We start from the raw sequence: 15145 nt of genomic DNA, 5'->3' as shown, positions 1-15145 counted from the left end.
GGGGGAGAGTCAAGCATTGTCAATTCTCCATTTTTAATTGTTAATTGACAAGCAAGTGGAAGAACACCATCAGTGAAGCATAGGGAGAAAAAATTCATTTAAGTTTGGCTTGTAACAGGAAACTTAAAAATGATGAAGATACAAATGAGCACATTTGTAACAAAACCAAACAGGTTACAAGCAACAACAGTTGAATATCTGTTGCTATTTGTTAATCAAATGCACATAGCTTCACTGTTGAGATCACAAATCCATTATGTGCACTTTGCATTCCTCCATTACATGCGCATTTTTTGGGAAGGTCTACAGTGTTTTAAACAGAGAGGGCTCTTCATTTAAAAAGTTGAATGGGACTTTGTTGATATTTTTGGATGGGGGGCATTTTTGTTCATATTTGAAAAGGCTGGGTCAGGGGATGAGCAATGTAAAACTCATTATACATTTTTTTTTTGCGCTTCAAAGAAAAAATTGATTGCTACATAACATTTTGGAAACTTCTGCTTCGAAATACATCTTTTGAATTTTTTCTTTTTAATTTTTGCATCCATGGGTGTCAAAACAAAATGCTTATATTTCCGCTTGAATATGATACCTTTCCAACAATTCTTCTCCTTGGCTTCTCATGAAAATCTAGTGCAACTTTTTTACCCCTTTGGAATTCTCGCGAAGCATCGATGCATGTGCATTAAGTAGACCAGTAGGCCACGCCCCTTTAGACTTTCTCACTAATTCATTAGCTGCAATCTGCGACAGAGCCAATGTGCTAAAAGCCCTCCAGGTACTGTAGAAGCCCGGCCGACTTGCACTCTCATCTGACCATTCCAGGAAATATCTAGAACACGCATTGACCTACAAAGATCCATTATTTATGGATGCTGCACACCAAGATGCTTCAAGGGATCAAACTTATAATGGTACGCGCTAAACCTTTGCTATTAGTGGTGGATAGGACCAGAGCCCTGGTGAGAGTTGCCACCCTTAATTAAAAACAAAAAAGTTATTAGTCAGTCAGGACTTTAAATGTGACATTTCCTTCCAAGATATATCTTGCCAATTAAATATGATTTGAAACATATCTCGATATATTTTGAAGTGGAATGCTTCTGTTCGATACGATGCACTTGCATCTTTAAACTCAATATCGATTTTCCGATTCAAATCGTTTTTGTTACATCCCTTGCAGTAACTGTGGCCAAGTTTCCACACTTCGAGTCTATCAGTCTGGACAGAATCCAGGAGAATCCAAACACACAGGAGGACATTATAGAGGTTTTCACAGATGCCGCCTGTGTGGAAGCTCACTGCCAGGCAGGATGTTGATTCAGCTGTTTCCTGTTTTTAGGTCCAATTGCATTGGTGTGTACCCGTTTTAGCAACATTGCAACATGAAAGAAGACAACATGCATATTTTTTTGAAAGAAGACAACATGCATATTTTTTCACAGTTTTAATCATCTCCTCCGTGTCTGAATAACATGACCTATGACATGCTTTCGTGAGCTCTTGCTAAACACAGCAGATTTAAATACAATACCACGCCTCATTCCCAAAAGACTTGCCTGACCCAAATCATTTGCTGTCTGATATATAAATGTTTACTATTTTCACAAAGAGCTCACAACATCAAAGGCACCTTATTTCATCCATTTGGGCAATGGATGGTAACTGCCTCAACGTCGTCCCTGTTCAGGGTCACTGCAAGGTGTACCGAGGGTGAAAGGATCACCAAACGCAGAACAGAGAGAAACACAACCATTTGCACTCAGAAATAATGTAAATCTTCCATTTGCTGTATGAAGGAACAATACCTGGAGAAACCCCACATAGGCACAGGAAGAGGCCTCAATCAAGGTTGGAAACCAGTTCACAACCTTTTACTTGTGAGGAAGCACTTGCCTAACTGCAAAGTTATTCTAGGGCTTCTCCCTCACATACCTGCACTTACGCACAGAGAACAAACCACTTGAATGGCAGTTCCTCCCCTCAGGGCACGGCGTGTGCACTGTATGCTAACTGTCATCTTACAAATGAAGGCGGCATTGCCCTCATCAGTAGTGAGCATTATCATCCGAGCTCAACCTTTCCCATTCACAGTCACCCACCCACATCTAAAGCCTGTTCAGTGTAAAGATTTTAAACATCTTGATCCTTTCTTCAAATGTGAGAGACCCCATATACAACAACAATAAAATTACTCAAATTAATAGATTTTCCTATTAAAAGCAATTGTGAGGTCTCACTGGGATGTCAAAAAACAGCTTTGATGCATAAATACTGCGAATAAACTGACTGACCTACATATCATGTCGACACACAACAGATCTATTCCCCACCAGCTTTGCACGCACACAACTGGCACCTTGCTAGCAGTTTTCATTTCATGCCAAATCAAACCAAGCCACTGTGATACCATAGCCAGTGACTGGTTCTCTATGCAAATGACACTTAAGGATATGAAGCAATGACATGTTTATATTATGGATTTTCGGTCCAATCTCAATTTTTAGCTACTCAAGGGCATACGCACACCAAGGGAGAGTGATCACATGTCCTCATGGATTTGCGCCTTATATACAGTAAGAGCTTTCAGCAGCAGGGGGTGGATCACTGTGATGCGCTAATCGCACGCCAGCATGGCCTGGCCAGTGTCGCATGATTACATGGACAAAAACAAAGCGTGGAGACAAAAACAAACACATTAGAGAATGCAACTGTCTGGGAAGTGTGTTAATGAAGCAGCACGGTGGTGGTTTGACAGTCAGCCTGTGTTGCAGGTGTAACCGGATGGCTGCTGTTAGAGTGTGCTCGTGCTGGTTTGAGCAGTAGTGGGTGGGGGTTGGTTTCTTGGCATGAAATATCAAACAGACAAACGTCTTCCTTGCCTGCTTTTACGCCAAAGGTGCCCAACCTTTTTTATTCAAGGGATGCGTACAGAAAAATTGAAGGATACAAGGGCCGGTTTAAAATTCTTTATTAACAAGCTAAAACCAATCTATTTTACAGGGAGTGGCAAAAGGGCCCCAGGCCATAGTTTGGACACACCTGTTCAACGCCATCTCAGCTACATAGACAATACAAGCTCCAATTTAGTGCTGAAGAGGAAAAGGTGATGGTGAGGAGGAGGGTGAGGAACACAGATGCACACTCATACTTTTGACCGCCACACAACCTCTGGCAGCCACTGGATAAATGTGGCAAATATCTCATCGTCAGTCAAGTAGGGAAGAGGTATTGCGCCGCTACCTAACTCTCTCTCTCTCTCTCACACACACACACACACACGCACACGCACACGCACACGCAGAGTGGCGCGACCAAACTGGACAATCGCAAGCAAATAAGTCAACGACTGACCCTCACACCACTGGCGGTGGGGGAAAAAAAACGGCATTGCTTGGGGTTCTTATCGGGGATACAATTATTTGAGGTGCACATATGTTATTTTATTTAACCACAACAACATAGTACAACTGTGGAAAAAAACTAATTGCTCTGGCCACTGCAGCTACAGTCTATTAAAATAATACAAAGAGGAACCTGGCAAGAATGAAGGATAGAGAGTGGCAAATTATTCATTGACTGCACTTGTAGATTTCAGTGGCAGAGACTCTCCGATTTGCTTCTTTGCCACCGGTAAAAATGAAATTATAAACATAGTTATGTAATGTAAAACAAAACTCATATTCCATATCCTGGATGTATTGATCAAGGCTGGGGGCAGCCGACTGAATTTTGCTTGGGATGCCATAACTCAGTGAAAGATCATGTGATACAACAAGGTATTTTTGAGTGGCTGTTACATCTGCGATGGGGTGATGTTGTTCACCTGGCTTTCAAATTCGGAATCGCAGCACAACTGGATGCTGAAGGTCAGCCACTCATGAAATCGAGACTCCCAGACAATCGCTTGACAGTGGAGCTAACTGTGGTCACATTGCTCTGCGTGCGGCAGCAGGCGTGCCTTAGAGTATGCAGGAGAAGACGGCAGAGACGGAGAAGGGAAGCATCCCTTCATCTTTCTGATCAGTTGTGTGCACGCCCCACATTACTTCTGCATGGCAGTGGATGTAGGTCACACACAGACTGACTACACACACCCCCACATACACACTCATTCACAGACATACGCCTATTCCATAGGTGTCCAAGGGCCCAGGGGCCATTTGCCGCCCTCCATCGATTTTTCAGTGGCCCGCGACATATACTAAAAATTAGATTTGACACGGCCCTCAAGGCCAGTAAAAAAGAAAAAATACGGAGGTAGACAGAGTGAGAAGAGTGTCAAAAAAGTAGTTACCACTTCGACTAGTAAATTGGTTGACCTATTGTAGAGCTAGTGTAAATATCCAAAGATTCAAATAAACTATTTACGACTAAAATAACACAATGACCCATCAAACTTGTGTGACGAATAAAAAATAGTCAATTTTAGAAACAAAAATAGTTTCTTCCACTTTTTGCTCCGTGTCAAGGTTTTATTTATGAACATATAACATTTAGGATCTTCAATTAACTGTTTTGAAATTGGTCAGCTTCTTTAACACGTTACTCTTTTTTTGGTTTTGAATGTGGAGATGGGAGTTGGCTGCTGTTCAAAAAATCTTGAAAAATCCAAATTGCACCTTTACACCTTTAACAGAACGTTATGTAGCAGTTTATCAAATATTTTTTATACAATATAAACAGTACTTGATTGCTTTTCTTGTGTTTAAATTCAAGTTGAAGAATTTTAAAAAGGACCTTGTGTCCTTCCATTTTCCTGTATGCTGCCCTCAATCTAAAAAATTTGGACAGCTCTAGCCTTTACTGTATTGACTCTGATTTGTAAGCTGAATGCTGTCACACCAATGGGGTCAGTACAGAGCTCTCACTGCTCCAAACATCTTACCACTAAAATGTTGTCATACAGAATATCAGCCCTTTTGAGTCCTTTCATGCATTGGAAAAAGCCCCTCACTTGCCAGATTTCCTGTCAGCATTCATCGGGTCTGTTAGGAAGATTTTGAGGTCGGGGGTTGACAGAGCTGCAAACGCCAGCAGAGTGACACTCAAGTGTCACATTCTCTTAACTTAAGTGTTTTTTTTTTTTTTTTTTTGTTTCAGATGTCAGAGTGGCGGCTGTGTTTCCCATAGGCCTGAAGGCAGTTGGGTCCTGTGACCCACTGTGATTCGAGCAGGAGGTCAACAATACATTTTAGCAACATCTTGCCAAAGTTACTTCTAAAGAGTCATCTAGTAGGTAAATGAGCACAATTTAGGGTGACTTTCATATTACATTTTAACATGTGTGTTTGAGTTCCTCCCCCAGGAAAAAAAAGCACAACATTTCAAACTCTTCTTATGGATGCCAAACACAACCACAGCATCATATTCACACCTGAGGACATCAGTCGACACTCTACATGCAGCAAAGGTTGCCGACAGATACACATCGTAGCCAGCACGTGAGCCAGCCAATCACTGCAACCGGGGTCCTGATTAGATACTTTTCATGATGGTCTTAATGACGACGTGCAATAAAATGTTAAATCTGGATGCGAGTTAAAAGTTGAATTTTTTTGTTGGTAACTACACATGCACCCAATACGACAGGGTGACACACAACATAACACGAGAGCATCTAAAAAGTTAAAACTTTTGTTGTATTGCAGATAGAGTATACCAATTGTTGTTTTAAATAAACTCAATGTTAAAATGAATTCTCTAGTGGGTCGAGGCTGTTTTTCCAGCTACATGGTTACAACAATACTGTATAGTGCTCATCCTGAATGGCTGAATTCATATTTTCTCTGGCAGGGTAAAGTACTGCAATTTGTCAATATCTTTTTTTCTCGCAAATTAATTTAATGCTACAGTGTAGAAAAAAATGAAGTGTAATCCATCAATCAAAACTAAAAAGCCAATTCAAAAAGAATCCAACCACAGGTGAGTCTAATCACAATAAAAAAAAAAATGCGAAAATTGGACTTCTGTACAATGAAATATGGATTTTTTTTTCTTTTTAAATCACTTTTACTTCCTAATGCTATTGTCATGCACACCTTATTGAGTGCATTAGAACTGCTTGATGATGAAGTGCAAAATCCATGAGTGGAAGCAGTGTATTTCTTATTGAATTTATGTGTTTATGAGAGCTCATGTGCACTTCGTGGGGGGCCTGTCCACTGTGAGTGCGGTACTGCACTGCACCAAACTGTAGTGCAGATCGGAGACCAGGCTGGGAAAGGGACCCTGAACAAGTTGTACACGCAAGAAGAATGTCTGGATGGATGTGCTCCAGCCAGAAAAGACTAGAAAAAAACAGATTTACACTGCGGGTCCTAGGTGCCATATTCTAATTTAATACGAACAATAGATTAGTTTTGTTTTCATGTAGATTTCAAGACACCTAAATTGTAAGTAAAATGCTCCATCCAACCATTCTCTTTAGCGCTTATCATAACTCAGGACACAGGTGTGTTGGAGCCTATCCCGACTGTCATTGGGCAAGAAGCGCGGTGCACTCTGAACTGGTTGCAAGTCAATCGCAGGGCACAAATTGATAATACATACAGTAAATGATACAAATATTGAACGTTACATAGTGTTTAGTTGGCCTGATTCACTCTTCCCTGACTGATTTAAAGGATGGTGACCACATTATTCCATCAACAGCTTTTGTTTTTTTTTTTTGCTATTGAATGATAAATACACCTCTCATGGGGCGTATTTAGAGTGATCCTATTTTAATGTCTGATGCTTTCATTGTTTTTGTAATGTGTCTATTTGCGTTGTTTTGCCAGACTGGCGTATTTACGTCATCAATTGGCTGCATTTTGATTCCATCACGCTTGCACTGACCAGGTCAACCTGATCTGTGCGTTTACAGTACAGTACACGCACACTCGCTAGTCTGAAATGATATGCATATCCAAATATGCCACTTGAGAACAAAAGAAAGGAATTATGTGACTTCGACCGCACACACTGTAAATCAACAACATATGTCGAGCTGCTTCCTGTCAATGTTTTCTGCTCGCCGTTTGGCAAACAGAGGGCCTCTTCGGATTCTGTTTTTTTGCTTCGGAATTTTCCTTTCCAATTCAAGTGAGATGAAACTTAAATACTTCGAACAAAGGTTGTTCAATTTCTAAAAATGCTTACGAAAGGAGCCTTGATGCAACATTTAACCCACCTTTTGCAAAGATTACTTATGATTATGGCACAACCAATTAATTGATTGGCCGATCATGCTCCTTCAAACAGTGGCCAAAATAATCGGTCAGATTATTTACAGTATACATTGTACACCTTGTGCTCCCGCCAATTATATATATATATATATATATATATATATATATATATATATATATATACACACACACACACACACACACACATATATATAAAAACAAACTCATATGACAAGGATTAATATCGTCATAACTTGACTAATTAAAGGAACTGCGCCATGCAATGCATTCTGGTAACCATTTTTTTTTTTACCATACATTTACAGTTGACCCCTGCTATTCGCGGGAGAATAGAGACCAGGGCAGCCCACGAACAGCAAACATCCACATGATAATTTTTAGCCACTAAAATGCATTGGGGTCGGGGAGGACAAGTTATTTTATGCATTACACATTTTTAAATTAATCGGCCGATTAAACAGTAATCAACATTTTTTTTCTGCCAAATATCGGCATCTACCAAAAAGAAATCCATTTCGGTCGAGCCTTACTCACGACTGTAAGGATCTTCCGCTTTTCCTTCTAACTTCATTTTTGCCCTCACTGCTATTTCCATTCATTTCCACTTCTGGCTGGAAAATACTTGTCTCAACATAGTCACCTGACCTAAACAGACAGTCCTCTTAAACCTGAGCCACCTCTGTTTACACTTGGGACATGAACTACAAATGGACTTGTTGCTCCAAGTAATGAAAGACAAACAGCAGCAGCCTCAACCAAACATCACCCTGCTGTCCTAAACAAACACACATTAAGCCCCTAAACACACACATACAAAGATGTTTGTTTACCGCCTGAGCTTCCGTTCACACTCTCTGTGCTGGACTGCAAAGGAGTGGTACTGTGGCAGAAAGAGTGGATTGTGCTGGGGCTTCCCACCGGCGTCAAGGTAGCGGAGGCATCCTTGCGGGAGAAGATGCCACTGAAGAAGCGTACCAGCCTCCTCTCACTGGAACGTCCTCCTCCTCCTCTCCGAAGCGCCGCCCTGTCCTTGTGTGGAGCCAGAACCTGTAGGTCGCTGTTGTCCAGTGTGTGATTCTTACCACCGTGCGCACTCTCCCAGCGGCTAAGTTCAAACACGGGGTCTGTCTTGTTCAGGATAGCACCGACCTCCAGCGTCCGACTCTTTTCTATGGTGCCTAGGCGAGGGCGGCTGGTGGGGTTCTGGAGCATGGCATCAACTTGGGTGACCTTTGGGCCTCCGGAGGCCAGATAGTGGTCTGCGCAAGCAGAACTGCTGTGGTCTTTGTCCTTCATTTGTGCTTGCAAACGTAGCCACTCGCTGCCCGTCCAGTGCCGAAAGCTGAAGCTGCGGAGGAGCAGCCCGGCGGTGTCCTGTTGAAGTGGGGTCCCCGGTGTTGGTGTTGTCCCTTTTAAAGGTGCCATTCCGTTTACATGTGGTGGCGTCTCGCTGTGGTCGAATGACTCAGGGCCCGTCTCCAAACTCTTTGATTTGAAGAGTTTCTTCATCTTCATCATGCCACTACTCACAGCAATCCCAGGAGAGTCTGTTCTGGTAGAAATGTTCTCCTCAAGTCTGGGAGAAGCTGTCGGTTCCTGCAAACTTATAAATGTGTTTTTTTTCTTTGTCATTTGAACATGTTTCTTGCAGGACAGTTTAAGACTCCCCAGCTCCAGCTGGCCAGTGCTATACGTCCTGAAGCTCCTCATGTGGCTTTGCGATGACAAATCATCTGATTCATTCTCCACTTCTTGCAATTGTTCTAGAGGACCACAGCGCAGGGCCTCCAGTGAGGCTTGCTGCCTGAAGACCCCTACTTTTGACTTCTCCAATGCGCCATCACCATCCTCCAATGTCTCCTTCTTCACCAGCGTAAGGGAGATGCGGTACACCGTTTTCCTTTGAGGCGTCCCTCTCTCCATCCCTTCAGAACAGCTCCCATCCAGAAGGAACATGGCTTAAATTGCAAGACAGCACATCTTCTAAAAACGTCTCCATAAACATCCTGTGCAGCAGCTCCCTTACAGGCAGGAGATGTCTCACATGTGCACATTTCTCAACATGTTAAACAAGTTGAACAGCACCAATGATGAACACAATTGAGCGACTCTCCCGTCACCCAGAGGCGCAAAAAGCGAACAGGAAATACATTCCGCCGTCATCCCCACAGAATTCAGTTGGCCACGCAAACTCTTCCCCCTCAAAAAGGGAGGGAAAAAACAGCGTACAGGTGTCCTCGCCTACAGAATCTCGCGGCTCTCCTTGGCGTGTCGCGCTGTCAATGCCGCGCGATTCCAAAACTGCGCTTATATTTTATTCACCGCGTGCCGTATCGTGCGAGCGCGTAGTGTCTCATTGTGGGCGTGCACCCCTCCTACCATCGCTGCGCCGCCAGACGAGCGTCTTTCACCTCCACTCCGGCATCATTATTGTCTTAAAAAAAGCTTCATATAAAGAAGAGGGCCATCAGCAAGCACCGATGGCGTCCGCTCCAGTGCACTCTCACGCGCACTTACTAAAGCGCACACACACGCAGCGGCACACAGAAAACATGGGGCGGGTATTTCACGCAGTGCTGCCAGCCTAGCTGTTGAGCGACCTTTCACTCCCTCCCCACTAGAATGAGTTTTCCATTACGTACAGATACAAACCCAACCCATTTAGCTTGACCGACTGCCGGATGCGTTTGTTACGATTTCCACTTCAGTCATTCTCTCCTTGCGGAGGCTTCAAGAGAGCCATCACGGGTTTTACTTTGTACTGAAAGGGCCGCCCCTTTCAGCACATGCAATGTAATGTGCTCCCAAGCTTCCAGCTGTCAGTCAAATTTGTCACGAACGCCCCCAGCAGCCCAGCAACCAGGGCAACTTTGCCGCTGTTTCGCCACTTAAATTTCATCCGTGGTGTGAAAATGTGTATTATTGAATGCATAGCTCTGACGAGGGGCACATGGGGAAAGGGAAGACTCTCCTATATTCATACCTGTCAACATGTACGTTTTCCCCGTATTTTATACGTTTTTTATCATTTCAAATCATGTACGGCGTATTACAACTTTTATAGGGGAAAAAAAAACAATTGTGAACGATCTCACAAAGACCATTTTGGCTCAAATCCAGATCGTCTCACCTGCTGATAGCCAACGACAATGCCGTCATCGATCGCTACCATTGTCACAGCAAACCAGCAAAAGTAATCCTCAATCGTATATTTTTTTTTCATCGCTGCGCACGGTCGATTGATAAAGCATGATGTGCGCATGCGCGGTAAACCGTTGTACGGGTTTTTGTTGCTTTGTAAGGGGAATCGTAATCATTTATAGGGGCAGTTGTTAGCCGAGGTTGACAGGTATGAATATTACCAATTTGTCTAAGCAAAATTAGCCACTCCCCCCCCTAAACCTTACGTGGCCTCAGATCGATATTGATGAGGGCAAACAAAAATGGGATAACTGGGAGCGCAGGGCACTTCACCTTGTATTTCATCCATCCATCCATTTTCCGATTCTTTTACCCTCACAAGGGTCGTGGCGGGTCTGGAGCCTATCCCAGCCATCTTTGGGCAGTAGGCGGAGGACACCCTGAACCGGGTGCCAACCAATCGCAGGGCACACAGAGACGAACAATCATCCGTGCTCGCACTTGCACCGAGGGACAATTTAGAGTGTTCAATTAGCCTGCCATGCATCTTTTTGGAATGTGGGAGGAAACCGGAGTATCCGGAGAAAACCCACGCAGGCCCGGGCAGAACATGCAAACGCCACACCGGAAGGCCGGAGCCGGGATCAAACCGACCATGACCTCTGCACTGCGAGGTCGACGCGCTAACCACTGGACCACTGGGTTGCTATCCTTGTATTTCAGATAAATGCTAAAAAAAAAAAAGATACTTTATATATATATATATATATATATATATATATATATGCAGTAGAACAACTTATGGTCGGCAGTTAAACATAAAAAAACAGGCTAAATTTCCGTTTGGTGCTATTGGTGGCAAAGAAAACAATAGTGGTTTTGCTTTGTGCGAATCAGTAACACATTTCCAACAGCGCTGTTATCTCTTTTATTTGCACTGACCACCCTTTTATTGTTTTTGCATCGATCTTGCATGTTCATGGTATTACACCAATTTATCATTCATTTTTTCCTCTGAGAATATCGAATACACCTAACAACAATTTTGCACATCCCTGGCTGAAAAGGTCAGAGTTTGAGTGGGTGACTCATCTCACTCATGGTGAGGTTCTCTGTGGTTAAGCACTAAATCATATTGTACCATGTCAAAATCAGTCCTGGTGATTTGTTCAATATGCAAGGTCACCTTTACGATTTGATTTCAAACTGGGATGCAGTTAACGTGGTGAGGCCAACATGAAATCCACCCTCCACCCTCCCCAGTTCACACATTCATCCTTTTAATGTTCACCGTGTCGTATTATGATGACACATGCACACACCTGAATGCTGCAGCGGAAAGGGGTACATCATTTCCCTCCCCCATAGTGCCACACCCCCTGGAGACAGTAAAAATGGGTCAGGCAGTTAGCGTGGGAAGAGGGGGAGGGCAGGTTGAGGAAGGTCCAATACTGCATGCAGGAAGCTCATCAAACCCAGTGCCATCAAAAGAAGCAGGAAAAAAAAAAAAACGCATACCTTGGAGGTATCACATCACACAAACCGCAGTAAATTTGGGTAAGAGATGAGGAGAATCAAGCCTGTTGCCCATCAAGTTTAGACATATGGAAATTGCCATGGTAACCAGCCGCCTGCTTTGGGTGTTAACTGCTCCAAGACAATTTCTGTCAACGTAACTGACGCCCTCCATTAAGCATCCTTCGGTCCATGGAGGCTTCATGAAAAGTTTGATGTAAAATTTGGGTTGATGTTTCACAGCTGGTCTGTGCTTACATTAACAAGCAACCAGATGCCCTCCTGTGCTCATGCAAAGGCGCCCATTGGTCTGAGACCAGAGGGCAACATGTTTCCAGCGATTTTGCAAGCTCCAGAAGCAACAAATCCACAAATACAACAAATACATTAGTAATGTGCCTGACCTACTTCTAGTGGCCCACATCTTTCCTCAGCTCATCACGAGAACACCCCCCACACCCCCCCCCCACACACACACTGTCCACTGCCTTGAATGCTTGACACAGCTTGAAGGTTATTATGAATCTTTTTTCACATATTTAAAAAGAAATCTTCCAACAAACAGGAATCTCAAAGCATTTTCATCATCAGGGACCTCTACTTTTTAACGAGAAAAACCAACCTCTTTGGAACGTTTGACCTTATTACCTTAAGATGTAAAATTATGCAATATACATCTACAGTACACTACGAGATTCACCAGCAGAAGATCAAAAGCTTATGATTATTGTTTATTGAGCTTCAGTTAAGGGGGGTTAAAAACATCTCCACATGCTCAGAAATGCCAGCATTCACATGCAGCAAATGCAACTAACTGCTGCCACCTGCTGAGCATCATCCAGTAGTTCACTTCGTCTGAACATAGTATGGACTCCACATAAAACTGCATCCATCCATTGTATGAAGCGCTTATCCTTACTGGGGTCGCGAGCACGCTGAAGCCTATCTCAGGTGACTTGGAGCGAGAGCAAGGGTAGCAAATAGACAACCATCCACACTGATGCCTGTGAAAAATATTCATAGTCACGAAATTAGGGTTCGGTAATGTTATCCAAAAGTGATGACATTCATTCCAAAAGAACTACTTCAACAGTTGCTCTGAAAGCTGGGGTAGCACACACGGCCAGAGCAACTATCACCACAAGATGTCGTTACTGGATGTAAAAGAATGCTTACTAAAAATAAATTGAGCTGAACTCCAAATCGTCGCAAATACACGTGGATGAGGGCACAAGGACCAGAATGGAAACAGTGAGAGTTGGGAGCCACAGCCTGCAGTGTGGCATGTTTCGAGTGTGAACATGAAAATATACTTAAAAAATACATATCAATAAACCAATGTGAAAAAATGATGAATTCTCACAAGATTCTATAAATGTAGTTTATCTATGAAATTAAATGGTTCAGTCTAAAACAATGGAAGACTGAGAGCTAAAACATTTGCGCTGTGACCAAAGAGAACAAATTTGTAGGTTCTAAATTTAGGGACGCTACTTTGTATGTTTGGCTCTTTAAAAAAAAAAAAACTTGGTGTTCATGTTCTATTCATGTTTAACTCCATCTGCACATACTGTCTTCTCGCAATTCTCGTTTTTCAGGGGAAATCTCGTCTTCCCACACTTTTCAGTCTTTACTGTTCCCTCATAATGCCTTGTTGGAGGCGTTGCTCCTGGGATAAAATTTCAGATCAGTCCCAATCCACAATACAGTGCACACTATAGTGAGTTGGCTGTTTTGTAGTGGGGTTGGAATTTGAAATGAGTATAGGTTATCCTCTACATCAGAGTTTTTCAAACCCTGTGTGCTGCGAGATATTGTCAGGTGTGCCGTGGGAAATTTTACAATATGTATGTATGCCTGTGCAATCGACCGCCTGGAAGAGTAATTATGTAGTACTCTTCCATATCAGTAGGGAGCAGCAGCAGCTAGGAAATTGCCTTATGCTTCGAGACAAGCGAAGCTTCCGATGCGAGGCAATACAATGAAATGTATCTTTCATTTAGATTTACGTTTAGCGGAGATGCAACGGCACCAATGTTTCTTTCTAGGTTGCGCAACTGCGCACCGGTCGCACACTCACAGCGCACAAGAAAACCTATCCAGCGCAGTGAGTGCACTGCAAATGAATTAGATATGTAACTTTTTTTCTGTATCAATTTGCTGTGTAATTCAGTGAGTGACAGGTGTGCAGCCAATCACACGATATGATGCAATGATGCTATGCAGCCAATCACGGCATTGACAGTACTTGCGCATGTTCTCTGCTCCATAACAATAACAGTGCGGCAGCGATAAGTGAAGCTAATGCTAATCTCCTATCTTTGCAAAACGACCGGGCAGTGAATGTGATACGTCAACTCTCCAAACCAAAATAAGAATGAACCGCGGTTCTTTTGAGTTGGAATGGCTGTTGGAGTATGTGCAAATAGAAGAACAAGCAGTGAAACTGGTTGAGATATTTTCTTTTTTGAGTGAGAAAGGTCTGCTCTGCAAAACATGCAGCAGAGCTTAAGCTGTAAGCACATTTTCCGATGGAAAAATACGGACTAAATGGAAGCTGGACTACCTCAAGCGACACATTCAGCAGAAAAGTCATTTGAATGATGTTGGAATTATACAAAGACTCAAGATGGGAAAAGGGATTGGTACAATATTGCGGGAGAGCGCAAATGACCGGGAGAAAAAGAACCGGCTGTCACACAGAAAAAAATCCGACATGGAGCAAGTTAAAGTTCTAATTGACTATATTTTACGTCCCATTAAAACGAATGCACCAAATATTGGATTAATGTTGATTTGATTCCTATTCAATGTTGCGTTAACTTTCAATGTGAAAAAACCGCTTATAGTAACAATATAACACTTAATTGTTAAAATAAGCTTTTTTCGCATTTTCAGGCAGTGGCGTGCCGTGGGACTTTTTCAATGAAAGAAATGTGCGTTGGCTCGAAAAAGATTGCTACTCTACATAGTGCCCTCAATATATTTTAAAGTAGTGAACAAATGATGGTCTCTCGAAAATAAAATAAATCCCACCATGATGTTTTTCACCAGTACAGAAAAATTACTGCCCAAAGACAACTGGGAGAGGTTCCAGTATGCCTGCGTCAGTCGTGAGAATAAGCGGCTCGGATAATGGATAATAAAATAACATTGATCCGGTATGTTGTAACTGCTCGACACCAATTCTGTAATTTACGGCACACCTGAGTAATCGAAATCACTCTTAAAGGGTCTATATCAAGTTATTTTAAGCTTTCCACCGCTAATTATGGGCATATCATATATATATATAT

The 15145-nt window shown here is 42.7% G+C and overlaps 1 protein-coding gene across 5 annotated transcripts in view; it reads right to left on the bottom strand.

Moving 5' to 3' along the window:
- Positions 1–15145, bottom strand: part of agap1 (ArfGAP with GTPase domain, ankyrin repeat and PH domain 1) — a 71447-nt gene that overhangs the window by 47970 nt on the left and 8332 nt on the right. Inside the window, exon 1 of one of the 5 annotated variants that reach the window (XM_019891151.1) lies at positions 8024–9877. The exons of 3 other annotated variants lie outside the window; for them this stretch is intronic. In XM_019891151.1, the coding sequence (XP_019746710.1) occupies positions 8024–9149 (1126 nt within the window). In that variant the 5' untranslated portion in view covers positions 9150–9877. Of the gene's footprint in view, positions 1–8023; positions 9878–15145 lie in introns of those variants that run through there. One more of the 5 variants, XM_019891152.1, reaches the window with a different exon arrangement.

This window comes from Hippocampus comes, unplaced genomic scaffold (genome assembly GCF_001891065.2).
Source record: "Hippocampus comes isolate QL1 unplaced genomic scaffold, H_comes_QL1_v1.1 scaffold174, whole genome shotgun sequence".
Classification (NCBI taxonomy): domain Eukaryota; kingdom Metazoa; phylum Chordata; class Actinopteri; order Syngnathiformes; family Syngnathidae; genus Hippocampus; species Hippocampus comes.
This window is presented reverse-complemented; position numbering and strand designations above follow the sequence as displayed.